General features: G+C 39.0%; 1 protein-coding gene and 1 pseudogene across 2 annotated transcripts; both read right to left on the bottom strand.

Moving 5' to 3' along the window:
* Positions 1-5,720, bottom strand: LOC126797103 (nucleosome assembly protein 1;4-like; annotated as a pseudogene).
* Positions 4,100-9,344, bottom strand: LOC126799583 (disease resistance protein RGA2-like). 2 transcript variants are annotated; one of them, XM_050526812.1, is made up of 5 exons: positions 6,386-9,344; positions 5,940-6,282; positions 5,574-5,835; positions 4,977-5,298; positions 4,100-4,824 (listed from the first exon to the last, which is right to left on the bottom strand). In XM_050526812.1, the coding sequence occupies exons 1-2, from the start codon at positions 9,296-9,298 to the stop codon at positions 6,262-6,264; spliced, it is 2,934 nt and encodes a 977-aa protein (XP_050382769.1). In that variant the 5' UTR covers positions 9,299-9,344; the 3' UTR covers positions 4,100-4,824; positions 4,977-5,298; positions 5,574-5,835; positions 5,940-6,261. The 2 variants fall into 2 exon arrangements, with proteins under 2 accessions (XP_050382769.1, XP_050382770.1); XM_050526813.1 differs by lacking the exon at positions 5,940-6,282.
* Positions 9,345-22,884: the final 13,540 nt, after the last annotated feature.

The following is a 22,884-nucleotide window of genomic DNA, read 5'->3' as shown; positions in this document are numbered from 1 at the left end:
AATAGAAAGACTATCTTTTTATAATTAACATGCACAATGGGAGAGAACTTGGATATTAAAGGTAACACAATTCTGCTTAACAAAAAGCAAAAAAGTTGAAATAATTCCATATGAGAAACAAGTTAAAACATTATTTTTGGGAACTGTTGGATCATCCTCATATTCATCGTCCTCGCTGACAAGTTAATACGCACAGCATTCATACTTGTGAAAATTCGTGTGCCGCTCCACAACCACCTCCTCATCATCATCGGCACCAAAATAATGATCATCATTTAAATCATCATCATCATCCAAATCTTCAAAATCAGTGCTCTGCTTAACAACTTCCCCCGTGAACAGTGAAACTGCATGAGGAATGACATTGTCTCGAATAGTTTTACTGCAAACAGCACCAGCAACAAGTTAATTACAAGTTAACAGCAGAATGAGGCGTGGCTTCACAAGCATCTGCAATTTTCATTACGAACATGCTTGTATACACAAAATTACTTGTTCGGTCAGTTACAGTTCCAGATTTTAAATTGTTCTATACTGCATTTACACTTTAAAAGACTCACACTACGCTCAGTGATCATACATATGTAAGATTGATGTACAAATTGTCAAATTACCAAAAAAAAAAAAACCAAACATAAAAAATAAAGGACAAACAATAGACCTACCCAACTGTATAATCCAGATCCTTCTGAACTTGAAATTGCTCTTCCTGTCATCATATACATCAAATAGATTACACATATGCTTGTAAATCATAGGCTTAATTCAATCATAAATGCCAAACTTACAAGTTTTTCGAAACTATCATGATACATGTGAGTTGAAGAGTCATAATTAAACCCAGGATACTCGGGGATGATAAAGAAAGTTGAAAAAGCTTTGCTGTTTGGCAATGAACTCGGTATTCTTTGGTCGCTTTCTTGACCTCTTCAGAAGACTAGGTGTCAAGCTCTCGCCAGGATGCCAGTCAATGTTTTTCCTGCAAAAGTGCAAGGTACAACAGATTAATAAGAACAGTAAATAAGGGGAAAAATCAGTATGTACACAGATAGAAAATAAAATTTACCCAATTGTCCTCTCCAACTTTGATTGACTGTCATCACTAGCGATATAATATGCTTTCGTCAGGACACTTTTTAAAATATGGATTTGCACAAAAAAAACTCCAGCGTGAACCCCTTTGAATTGTTAATCCTACACCACTTGATATCTTTGAGATATTTGAGAGCTCCTTTATCACACTTTGAAATCTAGGCGGATAACAGCAGATCATACTTCCATAATAAAACATAAGATCAAACTTGAAAAAAATGGTTTTTTTAATTTCCTACCTTCTGAGCAAGTACTTCATCATTCTTCATTGCAGTAGCCCAAAAGTAAGGGACTCCTTTATCTACAGTACAGGGATATTTCAAAAGCAAACTAAAGTGCAGTAATTGATTAATTAAAACTTGTCTTTTGAGAGGTACCTTCTTTGGCTTCATCTCCACTTTTCGTTTCTTGAACTTCAGCTGTAGCATTTATAGTATCATATCTCTACAATCAGCCATCCCATTACCCAGAAAAAGGTTAGCTATTGCACATGAATATACATAGTTAGCCGATTCAGGAGTATTAAACTATTAATTATGGTCAACAATTAAAACCAAAGATCTGAACAATGTCAACAGGATGCTATGAGACAGATATGGTAATAACTAATAAGTAGTTTCTCGTTGAGAGCGGATAAGTACCTTTTTGTATGGTTCGTAGAGCTTCTGATATTTTGCTTCCAACACACCTCTCTCCAATAAAAATAATGTTTTCAGTTGCCCCCTCCGTACATGTATGAATTACTGTAGTGCTGAAAATAAAATTCAATCATTAGGCATGGTAGCTTTACATTTACCCAAACACTTGAAGTTTATCACACGGCAGCTTTAACACAAACCAAACTGGAATTTTGATAAAACGTGAAAAACTATACTTCTCGCTGCTGGTTAAATTAATACTTTCAATAGAACAATCTGCCATAATATAGATTCAGTACATATATGCATAACTTTACCTTATTCATTTGGTGCCACTGGGGGATGATTTCATTCCAAATTGTGGTACTGTACATGACACCAGAAACATAAATGTCATTAAACTTAAAATCAAAAGAGATGATGTGTACCTTTTCATGCACTATTAAATATGAGCTACACATCATTAACATGACAAAATATAATTGACGTTCTCTAATCATCATTGGGGTTTTCATCGTTATCAACTGTGCAAATTATCCATTAGTTCCTTCCCTGAGCTCTCAGTTACTACTTTACAGGTCCTAGGAATTAATAAAAGGCTGAGTTTAGTGCACTCTGATATGTGTCTCATGAGTAAATAGCTGGGAGCAGAGCAAATAAAATTCACAATTAGCCAATTCATCCACAAAAAACTTACAATATGCCATAATCCTGATGCATCTGACTTTTGACATTTGCCGCCTGTCAACATACATCGAGATCAAGAAAATAGGTTATACCATTGATCACCAAATTCAATACACGAGACCTCACAAGTACAGATTATTTTTTATAAACTTATAGTCCTTACGGACCTTGAGAGGTTGAAAGAAGTTAAAGAAGCTGCGAGAGTTCTCAGTCATATTTTTCCCTGGATACCACTTGATCTCCGTTCTACAAGTTAACCCTGCTTGAGGAAAAAACGGAGACGTGCAATAAATAAAGTACAACAGAAAACAGTGAGAGTTACCCAATGGGCTCCTTCAAGATAGGCTTATTATCATTTTTCATGTGGTATGTTTTGAACTTTTTGTCAGTACAGAATTTTCAAAATAAGGGTTATCATCGAAGAAAAACTCAATCTTGAGTCCCTTAGCGTTGTCTATCATACTGCACTTGATCTCTTCCTTGAGAGCATCTTCATCATGTTCTGTGATCTATTTGATGAAACAGACAATAGTAGATCCACAGTAGATTTTGGGGAAAAAATAAAAAATGAGTACAGAGCCATGACATTAAATCAGTACCTTTTTAGCAAGCTTTTCATTTGTTTTTCAGTGTATAAAGCCTAAAGTTGTGTCCCCTTTCTTCATGAAAGACATCAATATAATGCTCAAGGATATATCATGAGTCATTAAATACTCAACTTTGTAGAAGGTTACCTTGAAAACGTTTCTGTTTAGCTTTCAGTGCAGCTCTCTCCTTAAAGATTTTGTTTCCAGGTTCTTAATTTGGCTCTGCAGAATAAACAATGTGAAGTATGTTACCCTTAAGCTGTATGGATGAACAAATACCAGTAGTACTAAACTACCGACCCACAAGTAGATTATCTCCAAGGTTTCGTATAAATTATACTTTAAAATCAGGATCAGGCAAAGCCAGTCCAGAGTAAACTGAAACCAAAAGAAGAAAAATCTTGAAAGACAACCGACCTGTATTTTCTTCAACGCTGCAATGCACTTCTTCAGCTTGGGCAATTCCGATTTTTCAGAATGTTGTCCAACCAAGCTCTCAAGCATAAGTATACAATGAAGGAAGTAAATCAAGAAAACGAAGCATTCATTATCAACAAGATACTATCACCCGATAGAACATAAAAACCCGATCAGAAACACTTGTAAGAAAATGACAATCAAAAACATTGAGAAGTCATGCAGAAATTCCAGCCTCTCTGCTAACTAGTAGCCAAAATCCATGAATCTCAGAAGCCCAAAAAAAATTCCACTACAAACTGATCCTTTATGCATATAATGATCAAGCCAATCAAAAACTGTCTTCATTTTAATACTGAGTAATAATGGCGTAAGAAAGTTACCTCCAGAGCTTTGACAAGAGCGGTACGATCCTTGGCGCTAAGAGCTATACACAAAACAAAGTGTTGAAAATCAATTTAGAGTAAAGATCAAGCGAAATTCAAACAAGAGAGATGAGATTACTTTAGTATTACCAGCGGCTGAAGGGGTGAGAGAGACACTGTTTTAGTTTATCTCTGTTGCTGACAATGGTGCCCAAAAAATGCAAACCCTGAGAGAGAGAGAGAGAGAGAGAGAGAGAGTGTGTGTGTGTGTGTGACTGTGTGTGTGTGTTGAAGAAGCAAATGAAAAGATTTTTAAAAGGATGAGTAGTGTACGAGAGAAGTTTGGGTAGTGCGTTTTCCCTCCCATCAGTTTTTACCCCAGCACGACTGGATCCGACCCGTATGTAAGATGAATAGTAACGGCCGAGAGGTCCATTACGAATATCAAGCGTAAAAACATATCAAGTTTGACAAAAGAAAATACCCCAGATACCAAACACAAATATCAAGTTCAATATATATATATATATATATACTCATATATTTGCAGGTAAGTGATCTGATATGCCATTGAATCTATTAGTTTTCATGAAATATTCAAACCTAATGATCTAAATTCCCTCCAAATAAATTGGGTTGTAAGTTAATAATGCTCGATCTGCCACAAACAAACTAACAGACAACAGCTTAAGTGAATTGTCCATCCTTAAGACACTAAAAAAATAGTATAATCATATGGACACAGGACTTCAGCAGTAGAATTAAATTCCATTACTATCAAGATCCTGAGAAAGGATTACACAGCCCAATCATAGTTGTTGCCGTCAACACTAAACTACTGGACTATCGAGCAAAACAAAACATCTGATCAGTTGCAGAGAAAACCAGATAAATCTTAATAAAACATGGATCATTAGTAGCCGATGATAAGTTTCTCGGTTATGTTGGAGCCTCAACAACCAGCCGAAACATCCAAAACATGTATCATTGTAAGCTTCAACATATGTATGCGCTTCATCCTCAAAAGATGACTACAACCTAAACAAAAATGAGATGATTATCAATTCCAGAGTCTCTTATTAAAGACGGATACGTAGGTCCGTTGGTAACTAAAATTAAAAACAAAAAACATGTTTGGTGAAGCCCAAATGGAAGAAGAAAATAAATTTTGGGAAATAAGAGATAAATACCAGATAGAAAGAAGAGCTGGCAGACAAGTGTGGTAACATGATGAACTCAAATCTTGTTTTGCTTCTTGTTGGATCCACACTTCCTGGTCAAATGCATGATCAAATTTCGGTGTTGGATGTGATAAATATTGGACCACTACTTGAGGACTCCTCCCTTTTTGAAGTATTGTTAGACAACCTCAGTCCCATATGATTAAATTCTTGATCAGGGTCTAAGGGTCTTCTGAGGAAGTCTAGCATTGTCTTCAGCTTGTCAAATTTGCAACTTCTGCTGAAGGAGAAACATAGTTGCAGAACGTCATTATCGACCTGCCTCTAGGGCCTGCAAGAAACTCAAACGCCAAGCCTCTAGATTTTAGCAAATCCAGACTGATCATCAAGTCATGTGGCAATTATTTTTCATAATAGTGGTTAATGACTCAATGGTAATAAAACAGGAAACCAGAATCTTGATGTAACGTATACACATCAAGATATCAATCATATCATGTATTAAGATCCGTGAGAAAGGATCATAACTTTCTCTAAACAAAACAAAACAAAACAAACCAATACAAGCACAACGAATGATTGAAGCACTGGAGGAGGAACCAGTACCTGCAGCAAGTGAAAGGAGTCTGACTCCAACTTGACAGGAGTCAAAGATTCTGAACTAGCTTGCCGGCAGTTTCCCCAAGCCACATGAGCTAAATAACAGATTCGAGGATTAGGAGCAGCCAATCCTGAAGTGTAAGACACTAGCATGGTCACGGACAATTAATCCAGTCTTTCCCATAGAGCTTTTAGCATACACAGAACAGTCAAAACGGATGTTTAGCTGTCCTCGTGACCTGGTGGACACCTGAACCACCTACATTGACTGCGGGGAAGTTTAGACAAAATAAGATAATAAGTTGTGACTTGTGAATGTGAATGTAGTGTCAAATAAGTTGAGGCATCAAGTTTAGTGGTCCATATTCATACTCCATCAATCATGTACTTCTCGACAAGTCTGCTTCAATGCATATATGTGTTTGGAGCTCATTCATACGAATCCAATTCTTGACACAATGGAAGTAGGCATATATCAATCTGAAGATGCAAACAATGAATACTGTACTAGTCTAGCTGATTAAGAAGTAATATCATCAAATGTTTAAGTATACATATGAAGTTACAATCAAGCATCGCATGCATGTTGTTGATAGGACAGTACAGAGTCGCAGACTGGCAGAAAGACTAGATCAATTTGCAGATGACATGATGATGACTTGAATTTCAGACTAGAGATTCATTTGTGCATGGTTCATCCATTAATTAAGATGACCTAAAGTAAGATAAGAAGATTAGCAATTTCATATTGACGGAAAGAAAATCACAAGACAGGACAGACAGAAAGTAGTGAAATGGCAGCTCAATAGATTGATTACCAGAGAGAATGAAGCGGCAAACGAGTTGGGTGATGATATGATGGATGAACTCAATCTTCTTCTTCCTCCTCTTCTTGTTTGGATCCGGACTCCGTCTTTTTGTACAAACTCTCCATCAATTTGGATGTTTGGGATGTGAGAGATGTTGGCCCACTCCGTGCCTCCTCTGTTTTCGAGACTCCGCGAGAGAATCGGGCATGCAAGGATGCTCAAATTCTGGAGCGGCGTCCTCCGAAGGAAGTCTGGCAGTGTCTTCAGCATCTGACACCATGTAATTGTTAAAGTAGAAAGGCATGGCATAACCTTGATACCTGCTGCAAGTGAATCTTCACTCAACCCAGCTGCCATTCCTTCCCACTCCTCCCACTCCAGCAGGTAGTAGAACTCCAGGTGCTTGAGATTTGGGAATAAAGTGACTTGTTCCCGTGAATACTCAATTCCCACCTCTTTCACTTTCATACCACGAAATCGCAGTACTTCAAGGGACGCCAATTTCCCCAAAACCACAAGAGGAACAAATTCACACCCACCGCATTCGTCGAAGGTAAGGCATCTCAAATTATTTAATGACGACGACGTGTTCATCCAGTTGGGGCACAATGAGGCGCCACCGTAGCTATCGATCTTCAAAGATTCCAGATCTGGATTTGGCTGCAAGGCATTCAGTGTTTCTTCCTGCTTGAGACTGTCACCCTTGGGATTCCAAAACGACAGCTTTAAAGAAACAAGGTGTTTCTTGTTCACCAATTTTGCTTGCTCCGCATCATCTGGTTGGTCCGGCGTCCACCAGCTTATGCAAAGCTTGCCTTGAATCTGATCCATGTTCCTCAAATCACTAACCTTGAAGAAGCCATCGGTGGAGTGAATATTAACTTGATCCAGAGTCTGTAGACTCGTCAGCTTCGCAATTGATTTTGGCAACCTCAGATAACTCTTCTTAACATGGAGGTGCCGCAAGTTGGTCAGCTTTCCCATTGCCCCGGGCAACTCTTCAAGATCGAAGCAGCGTTCAAGTCTCAAGGTCTCCAAATTGATCAGATTACACAGACTGTCGGGTAATTTCTTCCAGTTGTTGTAGGACAAATCCAAATACCTCAAGCGCACCAACCCGCCAACCTCGCTTGGAAGTTGTTCCATATCGTTATTACTCAAATTTAAGGTCCTCAAACATTTTAATTGTAAAACAAACTCTGGGTTGAGACTCTCAAATTTACAATTAAAAGTTGCGAGGGTCCTTGGATTCTCGGAATGGTTAAGAGAAACGGGAAATGGATCTCTAGGTGCCGATGTAATGCTCAAGTGGCGAAACTTATTCCCTATTGGTAATTCTATTTTTTTTACACCCTGAGCCTCCAAAATGAAACAATCCCTCTGGGTTAAGAATTGGAGAAAATCGTGCACAATGTCATGCATTTGGCACACTTTGATATTTCCTAATGTATCTTTCTTGAAATTCTGGAAGAAAGATCGCATCACCAAATTATCGAAATATGATTCTCCAATATCCATCTTTCCTTTGTTCCCAGTTGAACAAATATAACCTTGGGACATCCACAACTCGATCAAATTATATTTGTCAATTATATGGTCTTTTGGGAAAATAACACAATATAAGAGACAACGTTTGATCTCTGCAGTTAAATCATAATAACTTAACAACTGTGGTTGAAAAACTTGCTTCTCTATATCCAACTCCCATATCTTATTACTTAAAACATCCCGCCATTCTTTTTTTGTTTTCTTATAGCACATGACACCACCTAGAGTCTTGGCCATAAGAGGTAACCCTTTGGACTTCTTTGCAATCTCTCTACCAATAGGTTCTAAAGGTTTACGCTCATCTTGGTTTATATTAGTAAAGGCAAATTTAGCGAACAATAACCAACAATTCTCATCACTCAACACCGTCAAATTGATTGTGTTATTGAGTGCTCCCATCATCATAGCAACTTCTTCTTTTCGTGTAGTGACTATTATTTTACTACCTACTGCACTATACTGTAACGGTAGCTTTAATTTTTCCCACTTCCCATACTCCTGGTGGTTCCAAACATCATCTAAGACCAGGAGAATCTTTTTCCCCTCAATAGACTCGCGCAAGCTTTTGACTAAAACTTCCAAGTCACTCGAACCGGAACTAACACTCCCACCAAGTTGTTCAATGATGGCTTTGGCTATGTTGAGCTCATCAAATGGGTCTGAGACACAAACCCATATTCTTTTTGTGAAATTGGCATTAACCCTATCATCATTAAAGGCTAGTTGGGCAAGGGTTGTTTTCCCGATACCGCCCATCCCTATAATAGGGATGACAATAGGGCTCTGTTCTTTAGAATCACTCTCACTCAACAACTTACCCACTAATAATTCCTTTTCATCTACCCGACCAAATGTTTGATCAACAAAAGAAGTAGTCTTTTGTCGCTCAACATGCTCAACAACACTTTTTGTGTACTGGAAGTTATAGTTTTGCCTCCGGTTAGCAATGGTTGCTAACCTTCCATTGAGATCTTTAATCTTCATAGCAATGTCATGACGATTAATGACTCGACTAACATGGCCAGAAGAAAAGAAAGCAGCAGGAATGCATAGACATACCTTCTTCTTTGTCGTATCAACAATATTTCCAGCTCCCTTCTCTTGTTTCTCAATTTGTAGCCTCAGAATCTCAGTGTTCCAATCATCCAACACGTCCTCCATCTCACTGGACACGTCCTTCAAATCATCCAGCCACACTTTAACAGAAGCCTCCTTGAGTTGCCTCTCCTCTGCATCTTTGAGCACAGCTGCTATAGCTCGGAAATTGTCCGTGAGGTTTGCAACTTCTTTCTCAACATTGACAATCAATTTCACCTGTTGACAGATGATCGAAGCCAATTGTTCTATGAGAACAGAAACGAGTGCTTCAGCCATCACAGGTTGAAGTATTTGTGGTGGAAACAAATTTGCAAGGAGAGGATTCAAGAAGAGGAACAAACTGGGGTTGTGATTGTGGTGTCTAACATATTCTTACCCAAACAACTTTATAGTGATGAGGATGAATAATGCTTCCAAGACAATGCTGCATCACCACTTACTCACGGTAATGGAGAGCTCAAGTTATACCTTGCTCCTCTCTGTCATTTCTTTAAGCTTTGGTACTTTCTACTTTGCCTCACTTGTTGCTTTCATCGTTTCTTTGCATATCATTCTCCTCTTGTTTTCTATTTGTGCTAGTTCTATTTCTGAAGGATGAGATATATTCTTTACCTGTTCCTTTTACACTTTATGCCTTACTTTACATTTATCCCTGTATTGTTGGTCTAAAGTATATGATGTAGACACAATATCATCATATAATAAATGATTTTTTCATAATAATCTTAAACACATGAACATCAATCTCATTATACATATATGTTCCTAAAGAGATATGTATCTATTTTTTTTATCAGCAACAATCTGAATCCTAGCATGAACTTTACATATGAGTTACACCATAAACATCTGCAACAATGAACATAAAGAGTTTGTGAGGAAATAGTCTTCTGAAGCACATCACAAAGGCTCAGTAATGAGGCTGAACTAAATGCTCAAAACTTGTGTATGCTCAGGGACTTTCTCTTGTATATAAATAGTGGCCTAAACCTCGTCTTGTACTCACCCATAGAGAATCCAAGATCGACTCAAGGTTTAATCTGATAGGAGACTTATTCTTATCATTTACTAGATGTTGTACATGTTGAGAACTAATGAGAGTTCTAATCCACCAAGAGATATACTTCTCAATGAATAACTACCATTAGGATTTACTTCTATGTAATTCTGCCATTTATCTTAATATTAATTCAATTGTAATTACTTAAGTGTTTTAGATAATATATAATTGCATTATACTCATTTCTTAATAGAGCATACACTTAAATTACCCCATAAAACTGTAGCAATAATAAGTGATGTCTTTGGACACCAAAACTCACCATTCTTAATTATTAATCATCAAACTATGTCCATCTTATACCGGTTATTAATGAAACAATCAAATCTTTGGATTAGAAAAGTTTCAAGAATCAAAATAGGCATAAGTGATGTAAGAACTCTGAAATTTTGAAAGACTAAAATTTTAATTCAAAGTCATGAAAAATTCTAAAATAATCCATAGTATATTGAAATTATCTTACAACAACAGTGTATCGAAACTGAGTTTAAACTACGACTTAGTCGACTTGAATAATATATCACAAATTTATACACACAAGTATTAAAATAATTGGAAATATAATATTCACTCGATCCTCACCAAAAACAGAAGAGGGAAACCCTAAAAAAATCCTCCGATTTAAATGTCATCACCAAGTCCGTAAACTAGAAAACATTTTAACAAGACTCAATGTTAAAACCACGTACAATATAACAATTCACACATGTTTATGTACTAAAACCAAGCAACTCTTACACAACAATATATAACAAGTCACACCAATAATCCATTATACTGTAAGGTACATTATCTGCCCTTCCGGTCACATCCGCCACAATTAATCGAAAACAATAAAATTGCATAATTTAAATAAAAACCATAACGTTATATAATATAGCAAACCATATATATGAATTGTATCTACCATTTTAATACACATACACGACTCACTATATTATATTGACGTCACAATTCACTCATTAAAAAAAAATCATTTCATTAACTTTAATGCATATTAACATAAATACAAGTCACCGCCAATGGTAGACTTGTCATAGTGTGATTTACTTACCTTATTTTCCTGCGTGCAACATCTACGACAGTAATAGAGATTCCCTTACTCGTTTCGTTAGTCACCTAGTGGCATTATAACGTGCTTAGAAAAACGACCCGCATAAAAGAAAACAGGAGAATAATAATTACAGTTAAAAACTGTTCACAAAACATTTTTACGAATTACTATTTACGAAAACACTGTTCATGCACTGCCCTCCGACAACCACGCATGGTGCTCACGCGCCGCCTCAGCAGCCGCGCGTGACCTTACTTGCAGCCATCAAAACCAACCAATTTCCTTCCTACCACCATCCTAGGGCCTAATATCCACTTTTTGCCGCCGCACCTCCTCCCACGCCCCGTCTTAGGCGGCGGTACGCGCACCACAAACACCTCCACCCAAACTTCAACAAATCACAAAACTTCCAACATCAAAAACGTAGATAACAAGGAGTATATCATAACTGTACATGCAATAAGCTCTAAATCGGCCGGAGATCGCTAGAAACGCCGCCGCAAGAAACCCGAATTGGAGGTTGAAGATCGGAGGTGAAACAGCTCGATTGGAGCCCCTCTGGCGGTGGATTCACGTCTAGAAGGAGGAGGGAAGACATGCAGTCGTCTCCTCGTGCCCCAATCTCGCCGGCAACGTTGAGCTCGACGGTGCTGCAGTTGTGCTCTCTTAGTGGCGGTTGAAACACAACACGGGGTTACGGCGCCACTACCACTGGTCGACGCGGCTTGGCCGTGCGGTTCCAACAACACCGACAGTGTCGAACACGATGGCCGGAGGAGGGAGATTTCCGGAGAAGAAGCTCGGTCCGATTTCTGGCGAAAATGGGGGTCGGGGAAAAGAAGGAAAGCTGCGGGGTAGTTTCTGATTTTGGAAAGTTGGGGTTTCCAAAAATGCCCATTTATACTCTTTCCAAAACGGCAACCAAAATTCCGTTGTTAGCAACTTTTAAACACAATGTCCAAATAAGACGTGCCGCATGTCTACGAATTCGTAACGACAAGCTCTACGACTTTCATGAAGGAAGTTTTTAAAGATGAGCGACAGATTAAAAGTCAACTCTTAAGCCACTGAAAATGTAACGTTTTTCAAACCTTAAATTTCCGAAATCACTTTCATTTCGTAAAGACAACAACGAGAAGTGTAGAATATGAAATTACTCGAATTACCAAGCCTAATAATTTACAAGAAATTATAAGAATTTAAACTCAAAAACTCGGATTATTACATTATATCCACCTTAAAGGAGTTTCGTCCCGAAATTTAAGTACTCTACTCAACAAACAAATGCGGATCCATTGTCCTCATATCTGACTCTAGCTCACAAAGGGCATCACCCTCATCACGGTGACTCCACAAAACCTTAATCAACTCCACCTCTTTCCTACGAAGCTTCTTTGTCAACCTATCCAAAATTGGGTCATACAATGCTTATAAGTCTCAATCAAGTACAAACGGCTGCCGCACTCCCCAAAATATCTCTGACTCAACCTCGGCCATGTAGTGGGTAACTTAGTGCCAAAACCACCAGCCTTGAGTGGAATGTTTTTGACCACCATAGGAACAGGAGGACTAATAGCCACAACCATCAAACGTTCATGGCTTATGTCAAAGTAGTGCATCACATCACCTTCCTCTCTTACAAATCCAAACCAATCATCCTCATTCGAAGAGAACAGCAAGTCTGATGCACCACTTATCCAATGAACCGCGCCGCCGCAGTACACGGCGCCTGGACTACTGCTACCGCCGAAATGCATGGCATTCGTGACGCAATCATGGTGCCTCCTTTCGTCAGCAGGGGTGGGGAAGAAGGGGGCGTCGAGATGCTTCGACTCTCGAGTCTCAGACGAATATATGTCGATTTCATGGCGGCCCGAGACCCATCTACGATGAAAGGGATAGTTTGTGACGCAGACAACCTTGTAATGAGGCGACTTCGAAGGGTCGAAAGCCAATGCATAACGTACGAAAGTGTAGGAATCTTGGCTGACACTGGGGGAAGAAAGAACCCGAAAATCACTGGTGGTGGGTTGACGAGATAGACGGGATGATGTTTTGTCTATTCAGCAATGTAACAGAGGAAGAGGCCGTTGCAGGATTGAAGAAATAAAATTGGGTGATGGGGCGTTGAGGGTTTTGAAGGGATTGGAGGAAGGCGGGATATGGAGAGGGATGGAGTTGTGTTGGGTGTTGGGAGAGAAGAAGGCGGAGATTATAGGGTTGGGGTTGTGGAGAGTGTGGCGGCAGCGGAAGTCGGAGTCGGAGATGAGGGAGAGCCAGTGCTTGGAGACGGATTTGAAACGGATTAGAGATAGAGGTGGAAGCCTTACCAGGATTTGCTAAGGAACTCTTGGATATTTGCGACGATCTCTGCTGCTGCTGATGATGACATCTTCATTTTCTCGATTTCCATCGAGAAAGAGGGTACAGGGTTTTGCCCAAATTTTAATGTTTTCAATGTGATATATAAAGAAGTGAAATCGAGAATGACCCAAGATTTGTAAACAAGTCCAGGTCCGATTTCACAAACTTGGGCCATTCTCGATTTAATATTTTTTGATCCAAAAATAAAAGGAAATAAGATGCAACATGAGGGGCATGCAATTTTGAATCACCCATATTAAGATATTATTGTATGAAACTCTGAATCCACCGTTAACACTAGTTTACCCACATATGCTTTGATATTAATGAGTGAGAGGGTAATATGAACAACTAAAAAAGAGGACAACAAACTTAATTAGTTCATAGTTTACAAGTTTGAATGTCAAGTTATTCAGTACCACCTCCTACTGTAATATTAATGCTTTAAGTCTAAGCTCTCCATTGGTTCCTATTGAGAGTTGTATATGTATGATTGTACGCTACATACAGAGTTTTATGAATAAGCATGCACTTTGGAAGGGTGAGGCTCACTATGTCCTCCATTTCTACCTACAGGTGTACTTAATTCAAGTCCCACCTGGTTTCAGTTTATGGATTCACCCAACAAACCAAATAAGTTGCTCTCTAATCCCATGTAACACCAAAAGACGGGTTAATCAATATAAGGAGTGTAGTAGATTCATCTAAGCCGGCCTAGCAAACCGAAAAAAGGAAAAAACTAGCCTTGTCTTCCGGGAGAAATATTATTTTATCATTGTGTGTCTTAGCCTTATAAGGTTTTCTGTTAGAGATAAATTAGCATTTCTATAATAGATAAGGATTCTGAATCCTACGTGATTGTGGTTTTGTAATGCCTATATATAGGACTACATATCATTCAATACATATACAGTTATTTCATCATGCATCACGTTATCACGCACTTTGCTCTAAAACCCTAAACTTTTAGAGCTCTAGAAATTCTTTTTTTTTCGTCGGCCGCCCTTGTCTCCGTCAACCTTCCTGCCGACGCTCCTTGTCAGCGACAGCCCTTGCCCGCAGCCCCGCCTACCACTCCCTACAACCCTCTGCTGCATCTGCCCGCAACCCCCCTCAGTTCTTGCATGTAGCCCCTGCACGTAGCCCCGTAAAATTAACTTTTTGCCCCGCAAGACCCCGTATCAAAGCATTCAAGATTTCTCATCCAGCATATTTACGCAAGCAACGCGAATTTCACAAGAAACGTCTTTACTCTAGAGAAGCTACTCCCGTCTTCTCTACATCTTCAAAGGTAACTTTTCATTAACGTTCCCGCTTTTGAACGTATAGATATATTATATCGGGCAATATTCGCCTTACTTCAATCTCCCGCCATTCTTATACTGCGGTTGAGGCCAAATGAGGGCACTCACCACTCTTCTCTTTGGTCGATGTTTTTTTGTGTGACGGTCATGGGGGGAGACACGATTATTTTAAAAGGAAAATTAATCGATTTTCGTATGGTCGCCTGAGTGCATCGCTATTTTTTGTGCGATCGTGAGTATCACTGTTTTGCATTGATTTTTCTTGTGACCATATACATCACCCCTTCTAATTCCTATTATATTTGAATCTAATCGATTTCGTATTCGTTTTTGTAGATGTCGTCGCCATCGCGACCGGAGGTTGGCCTTCTTGATATAGAAGGCAAAGAATACCACCGATGGGTTTCCGACATGGAGCTCGCTTTCGAGAGCCGAGGGATCCAAGACATATTTGCCGACCCTCCTGCTAATTTTCCACCTATGACAAAGACTCGAGCTCTCATCTTCATGAGACGTCACATCCATGCAACTCTCAAGAGGCAATACTTGAACGTAAAAGATCATAAAGAATCATGGGAAAAACTGAGACGACCCGTCCCAATAATTTACCTAATTATGCATTAAAACCAAAATTAAAACCAGTAAACCGAAATCTAATCTAATTTAATTGTGTCTGCACCCAAACCTTGTTTGGGCTGCCTACGTACCTTCTACGAGTGATCAAGCCATTCGTAGTTCAACTAATAGTCATTAATGACTCGACCACGATCATAAACAATCAAGACGACTAATAATTGTCTAATCCGAAAATTGACTAAATCAAAGCGAAAACACGCTTTCAACGAATACCACTTGATAATGTAATATCGGCGGATACTCAAATATTTACTTTTATCTTCAATACTTGTTGCATAGTAATTTTACTAATTTATAGACACCCAAGATATATACCAATGTCAATTCATTTCAATTCCAACACACACTTGCATAATTTCAATCATGTACTTAACTCAGTACAACAATACAGTAAACAAGAACCCATAATCATGTTTCCTGATCATGGTTTCAATCACATAAATATTGCTATAGTTCTTATTTACATTTACTGAATTAATTCAGTTTGCTCCCATAAATCTACTATGGGCACTCAGCAAATACTGATATCATCTTATCCCTCAATTCCAATATCAGTTCATACTTGTACAATTCGACATGAAAATATTCCCAATTCTGTGTCCAAGTTTTCTCATAGCAACAACATACTTGCTGTAATACTCAAGTATTCTCATGCTTAATTCTTCCACCACATAAACCAAAATATACATCAAATTAATGTAACAAAAGCTACTACCAGAAAGCTTCTAATTTCCATAATTTTTGTAGCAACGTCATGGAATTCCACTTCATACATAATTAAATGATTTGAAACCTTAGAACAATAACCAGTGAACTTCCAATTCACAGTATGTAAGCAATTTCCACCAATTTCTATATTTCCATGTAAATGGAATTAACCAACTTCACATGCTCCAAATAATCAAGGAATTCCATTACAGTAACGAAACCACAGCAATACTATAATCAAATCAGACTTTGAACTCAAAAGCTGTAATCTACTTATGGAAATCCCAATTTGCAGAAGCCTTGATGAAGAACTTAGTGTGGAAGTGTGCAGCAACTTGAAGTCGGGTGATCAACTCGACCAAGGACGCTTCCAATTGATTCAAGGCTTCACCACAGACGCCAAGGAGGTAGAAATCAAGCCGAGAGATCCAAAATCAGTCCTAACACCGAAGAACACCATGAACCCAGAAATCCCCAAAATCGAATCAGCCCAAAATATTGATCAAATCAATAAAATGATTACACAAAGACGTAGATCACGAAGAGAAGGTAAAGATGGATACCAAGATCGAGCTAAACGGTGGCCGGAGACGCCGGAAAACGCTGCGATGTCACCGGAGGGAGTCGACTGTTTCTTCTTCGTTTCTCACTCCTCCGTTGGAGATAGGAGGAACCACGGCTACATGGAGGACGGCGACGCGGAGGCGGTCACGAAGAGGCTGGTGCGCCGGCCAGAGCTGGCCTGACGGCGGCGGAACGACGCCGAGTCTGCGCGCGGTGGTTTGGGGTCAGGGAGGAGCTGCATCTGCTTCTCTCTGTTTTTTTTTTCCCTTTTTCTTTTCTCTTCCTCTGTATATAACCAGCCCCTTAGATCAAATGACTGAGATTAATCGATCAAAATCGATGGCTCAAATCGCACCGTAACAATTCCTGATTTTTACCCATATTTATACTTATTTTCAAAAATGCCTAATTATGTTCTTGGTTCATAACTTCTACATACGAATTCCGATTTAGGAGTGCCGCATGTCCACAAATTCGTATCGACGAGCCATACGACTTTCCTGAAAGAAGTTTTCTCGAAAAACTTACGCATTGAAAAGTCAACTTTTAGAGTCGTCACACTTAGTATGACTCTCGTTACGAGTAAAAGATTAAACTATTATCGCTACGAATCGTAAAAGATTCGGGTCGTAACAAAAACTACGCTTGTGGTACAACACCGTTCATGATAAGCTTCTCCCTGAATTGACTGTTAGATGGGATCATATTCGTCTATTGGACTATACGAGAGTAGATGACTTCAATCATGATATGTTATGCTTGCAATCCGATCTTGGCACCGTTGGTGTCATTAAGACCGACCTAGATCTTTTCAAAAAGACATTGGACACGTTTACAATCAACTATGAGGTTCAAACTCATATGTACCGCACTCATGTAGAGGAAGGAAATATCCGGACTTTCGCTGACTTAATGGCGCTTTTTGCAAAGAAGGAGAGGCATTCTGAGATCTTTCTTAACAATAACAATAGACATGTTGACACTAAAAAGATTACTACGCCACAGATGGGAAAGCTCATAAGCCAAAGAATAAATCAAAGAACGCTTCATACCAGCAACAAAGCAACAACTCTCGTGGTGGGAGGCAATCATGTCTTTCTCGGCCTAATTCCAATACTTGGACCCGTGATGGTGGCGGCGCCGCACCCTTCGGGGGAGGTCGTCCCCGTCCCAAACCTCAAGGAGGTCGTGTGCCTCCTCATGCCTCAAATTCCAGTAATGGCAAGTCTTCATGCTTCAAATGTGGCTCCTTCAAGCATTTCAATCGCGATTGATGTGCTAGCAAAGAGATGATCAAGGCATACTCCGCCTATAAGAAGTTTCTACAACTCGAATCGAATCATGTGGATGAGGACCCTGAGATTGAGACTCACCACCTCTTCATGAAACTCGAGCGCCTTGCTTCCAAGGCTAAGCCTCCGACCCCTACAATGGATACTCCCGACTTTGATTAGTTGTTTTTAGCTTATTCTAGCTTTATGATTTCAAGTATTGTTATGGTCGACCGTCATTGTTAGTTCTATTGAATTTGTAATAGTCTTTTGATTTTGAAATTAGAAGTTCGTGTATGATGTAAAAGATTGACATTCAATAAAATTTCTCAATTTCTTGTTTACAAGTCGATCTCTTTGAGAATTTTATTTACCTTATACTTAGCAAGATGGTCAACGTCTGCAACCCACGTGGTTTTTGAATTGGACGCTTTTGGGTTACATGAGACCCCAATAGCACTACATTGTGAATTTAGAACTTAAAATTTGGAAAACGGACCTCGGACTGTCAAAAATTGATGTCGTTTTGGCCTCTTGGCTTTACCCGGTTACTGTTCTGGCATTTTTGACCGCCTTCCGGCCACTTTTCGGCGTTTCCGGCGCCACCATCCGGTTCCTGCCGGCGTCCTCTGTTGGATCTACAGCTCCGGCCGCTGCCGGCCTTTTTTCCAGCAATCGGCGCCGCCTGTTTCCGGCGAGTTTTTTGAAAAATTTTTCGTCATTTCCCCGGCATATTCCAGCACTGTTTGCTGCCACGTTTTCTTAGTCCAACTCTTACCCGGTTTTGAGTTCTTTTGACATGGTTTTCCGGTTTTCTCCAACTCCGTTATTTACACTGACTGACACTCTTTATGTGTGTTTTACACCGATTTTGGATGGTTTATATCACCCTAGTTTCATGTTTGGTATTTTACTGCTTCAATACCATGTTTTACCAACTCTTTAGTTGAAGAATGTCGTACTATTTCCACGTGATACATTCGATGGGATCGCACTTTGTTCTGATTCCCTTTCTTACAATATCCTACGGTGTATTGTATAGAATTGTTCCCGTGTCGTTAACTCTCTTAATTTTGTAGATGTCACGCGGCGAAATCTAATGTCTAGTTGATTGCAGAACCACCCACACTGTCTTACGGCACATGCAGTTGTTCATAGATCTAGTGTTTTTGACTTCTTCGATGACTACAATGATTGACTCCAAATCCATCATTCAAGGAAAAGGCACTGCTTCTTTTATGTTGCCTAATGGTATGACTCTCAACGTCGTTGACACTCTTTATGTGTCGAAGTCTCCCCACACCTTGTTAAGTTTTAAGGACATACGTGCTAATGGTTTTCACCTCGATACTTATGTTGAGAATGGAGAGGAATATCTTTGTATTACCTTTGAGATAGCAGGCCAGCGCCGCATCTTCGAGAAGATGAAGAGTCTCGGGAATGGTTTGTATCTCACTTCCATTCAAATCTTTGAGTCATATGCGGTTGAACATAACTTTTGTAATTCAGACTCTTATATGCTTTGGCATTCCTGTCTCGGCCACCCTGGACATGATATGATGATTAGAATGATTAAGAATTAACATGGTCATCTAGTTTTCAAGTCCCAGAAGCAATTGGAGGATCACCTCACCCGTGCTCCACACGGTGAGGCCGAGTCTATCCCTCTTGGCAGCTCCACGACATTCATGTCGTCGGTGGCGGCATCCCCTCCTTCACAAGAGCTTGTTATGCCTCCCGTGATTTCTAATGCCTCCATGGCAATTTCTAATGCTCATCGCTCGTTTTGCAAAGCTTGTTCTCTTGCTAAATTTCAAGAAGTCCTTCTTTTTCTAAGGCTTCAACTGAGAACATTTCATTCTTATAATGTATCCAAGGTGACATTTGTGGACATATTCAACCAGAATGCTTTTAGATATTTTATGGTATTGGTTGATGCATCAACGGGTTGGTCACACGTCGTTTTGCTCTCCATAAGAAATGCTGCATTTGCTAAGTTATTAGCTGAGATCATCAAACTTAGGGCTCACCACCCTGACCATCATATCAAATCTATTCGTTTGGATAACGCTGGAGAATTCACTACCAAAACTTTTGATAATTACTGCATGTCTATTAGGATCGAAGTTGAACATCTCATTCCTCATGTTCATTCACAGAATGGTCTAGCAGAGGCTACGTACCATCAAACGTCTTCAGCTTGTTGCTCATACAATGGTTATGGGTACTAACATCCTGGTCCCTGCGTGAAGATATGTTGTGCTGCATGCAACGACACTTATTCATTTCAGACCCGCAACTAACCAAGCGTTTAGTGCATCCAAATGGTAACTGGTTACGAACACAATATTTCACACTTACGCATATTTGGTTGCGCCGTCTATGTGCCTATTACGCCTTCACTGCGTACTAAAATGGATCCTCATAGACGATTAGGTATCTATGTTGGTTATAATTCCCTAACGATTGTTCGCTACTTAGAACCAACCACCGGAGATCTCTTTACTGCAAGATTTGCCGATTGTCACTTTGATGAGACATGTTTCCCGTCGTTATGGGGAGATGAGAATGTTATCATTCCAAATAAACGTCACGAATTGACGTGATATGTCCCCACTATGTCTCATTATTATCCCGCACAGCTTAAAGTGAGTTAGAAGTGCAACGCATTATCGACCTCCAGAAAGTCGCGGATTCGATGCCCGACGGCTTTGTAGATATTGCTAAAGTGACAAGATCAAACATACCTGCTACAAATGTACTGGCACGGTTGGATGTCCCGAAATTTAGTATTTACTACTTAGTACTCTAAGTTTATATTAACTTAGAATCAATTCAATTTTTCTTCTAATATTTCTCTTTAGAAACTAATGATGATAATGTTCATACTTGTAAAGATAGAAAATTTCTTTTTGTAAGTATTAAACTACGATTTGAGTACGTTAGCTCATATTTCTTGCGTATACTCGATACTTTATAATCGAGTTTAAGACAAATACTAATAGTATTATCTTTTGTGCATTATATTAGTGTTAGATAGTGCAAATATATTGAAAACCTTATTAAAGGAATATACTAAATTCCTTTACTTTTTAGAATAACACATATAAATGTGTTTGTTATATCTACATATATATATATATATAATCCTTATGTCAATATATTTTGAACCTAGCTGATTTATTTTTATGTTTTACCTTTTTTTTCTTTGTGAATAACCACTCTAACTAGCTAGGCTATCACTCATATTAATTCTTGTTCTCTTTAGTTAAGAAGGGTAGTTGAGAATTAAATTTTTGTGTTCCTTCTTGCCCTATTTATATTTCTAACTTGCCTCAAGCTTTCTTCACACTTCAAAATCAAAAATCATACAAGTCTTTACTAACGTTGATAGAAAACTCAACCAGCCAATGTTCCTCAAGCTAAAATAATAGATTTCACTATTTCTCTCTTAAACAAGTTCATTCTTTACTAACGTAATCCAACTTTGGATCCACATAAAAACTTTCATTTCACCCCTGAAACTTCAAGATAAGTACATCTTACATCTTTATAATCTTTTGTCTTTTAAGATTTATCAAAATGTACAGATAAAGATAAAATGGAAAAGACCATGTTTTGGTAAGAGCTATATTTTCGTATTTTATAACATCTGAGTTTTTCCAAGGTAATAATAGCATTAAATTCCTTATGAAAAATGCTTCAATTTATGTAATAACCCGAATTTCGTTATTCATTTCTAGTAATTTCATGGAGATTAATGAAATGATATTTTGGTTATATCCATATTCTACATCTTTAAAATAGCCTTCACTCGAAGTAGAAATCGGTTCGAGAACCATTAAGTCATTTTTCGATTTAATTCGGTTGACTCAAGAGTTCACTTTTGATCCGTTATTCGTTTCCGAAAACTTCCTTCACAAAAGTCGTAGAGCTCGTCAAAACGAGTTCATAGACATTCAACACGTAATTTTTGGAACTCGGAGGAGTGAGATTTTAATAACGGAAGTTGTTGTTGAAAAGGGTAAAATGGAGAGAGGAGAAATTGAAAAAAAATAAATATCTCCATCTTTCCCCTTATCTCCTTCTCCCACCGATCCTATCTCTTCTTCTCCATTTCTTCTTCTTTCCTCTTTATTTCTCTTCTTCATCCACCGACTCCATTTCTTCCTTGTTTCAGAAAAATCTTCCCTCATTCCAATCTCTGCATTCCTCCACCAATCTATCATCACCAGTCATCCTAGAGTTGCACTAACTCTACCTAGCACCCAACTGAACATTCACACCCCTCCATGCATGTCCAAGGAGCTCCGGTAGTAACAGACATGCAGCTGGGGACATTGCCACTGAAAGCTGCGGCATCACTGTCGGCATAGGGCCTTGAGTCACTTCAGGGGGTTAAATTCACAGCTGCATAAGCTTTGTAGTGGTATTAGACAGCAACTTAGTTCCACGACAACAGTTTGGAGAGGAGGAGAATTGCCATAGCCCTCCGGCAGTCCCTCAACCTTACTGTTAGTATATTTTTGGTAAGGAGTTTCTTACCTTGACTTATTTTGCTGTGAGGTTGTGTTTGGGGCAGTGAGGTTGAGTTAGGTTGAGTTGAGGGAAGTTAAGAGTGTGTGGACAGTGGGTTTGTTGCTGGTTTGGCTAGTTAGTTGTGTTTGTGTTTTGGGTGAAGTTTTGGTTAAGTGGTTAGTTGTGAAGTGGGTTTAGAGATTAAGTGTTTGAGTGAGTAGTGGTTTTGTAGTGTTAAGGGAGGATTGTTTTGGGGATTAGTGAAGTGGTTTAATTGGTTATGATTTTGTTGCTATTTTCGGATAGTTGAGAAGAAGAGAGAGATTGAGAGTTACATAAGGAAGAAGGTGTGGAGTTTCCTTATGTTAAAAGAGGGTTTGTTG

Source organism: Argentina anserina, chromosome 6 (assembly GCF_933775445.1).
Source record: "Argentina anserina chromosome 6, drPotAnse1.1, whole genome shotgun sequence".
In the NCBI taxonomy this organism is placed as follows: Eukaryota; Viridiplantae; Streptophyta; class Magnoliopsida; order Rosales; family Rosaceae; genus Argentina; species Argentina anserina.
This window is presented reverse-complemented; position numbering and strand designations above follow the sequence as displayed.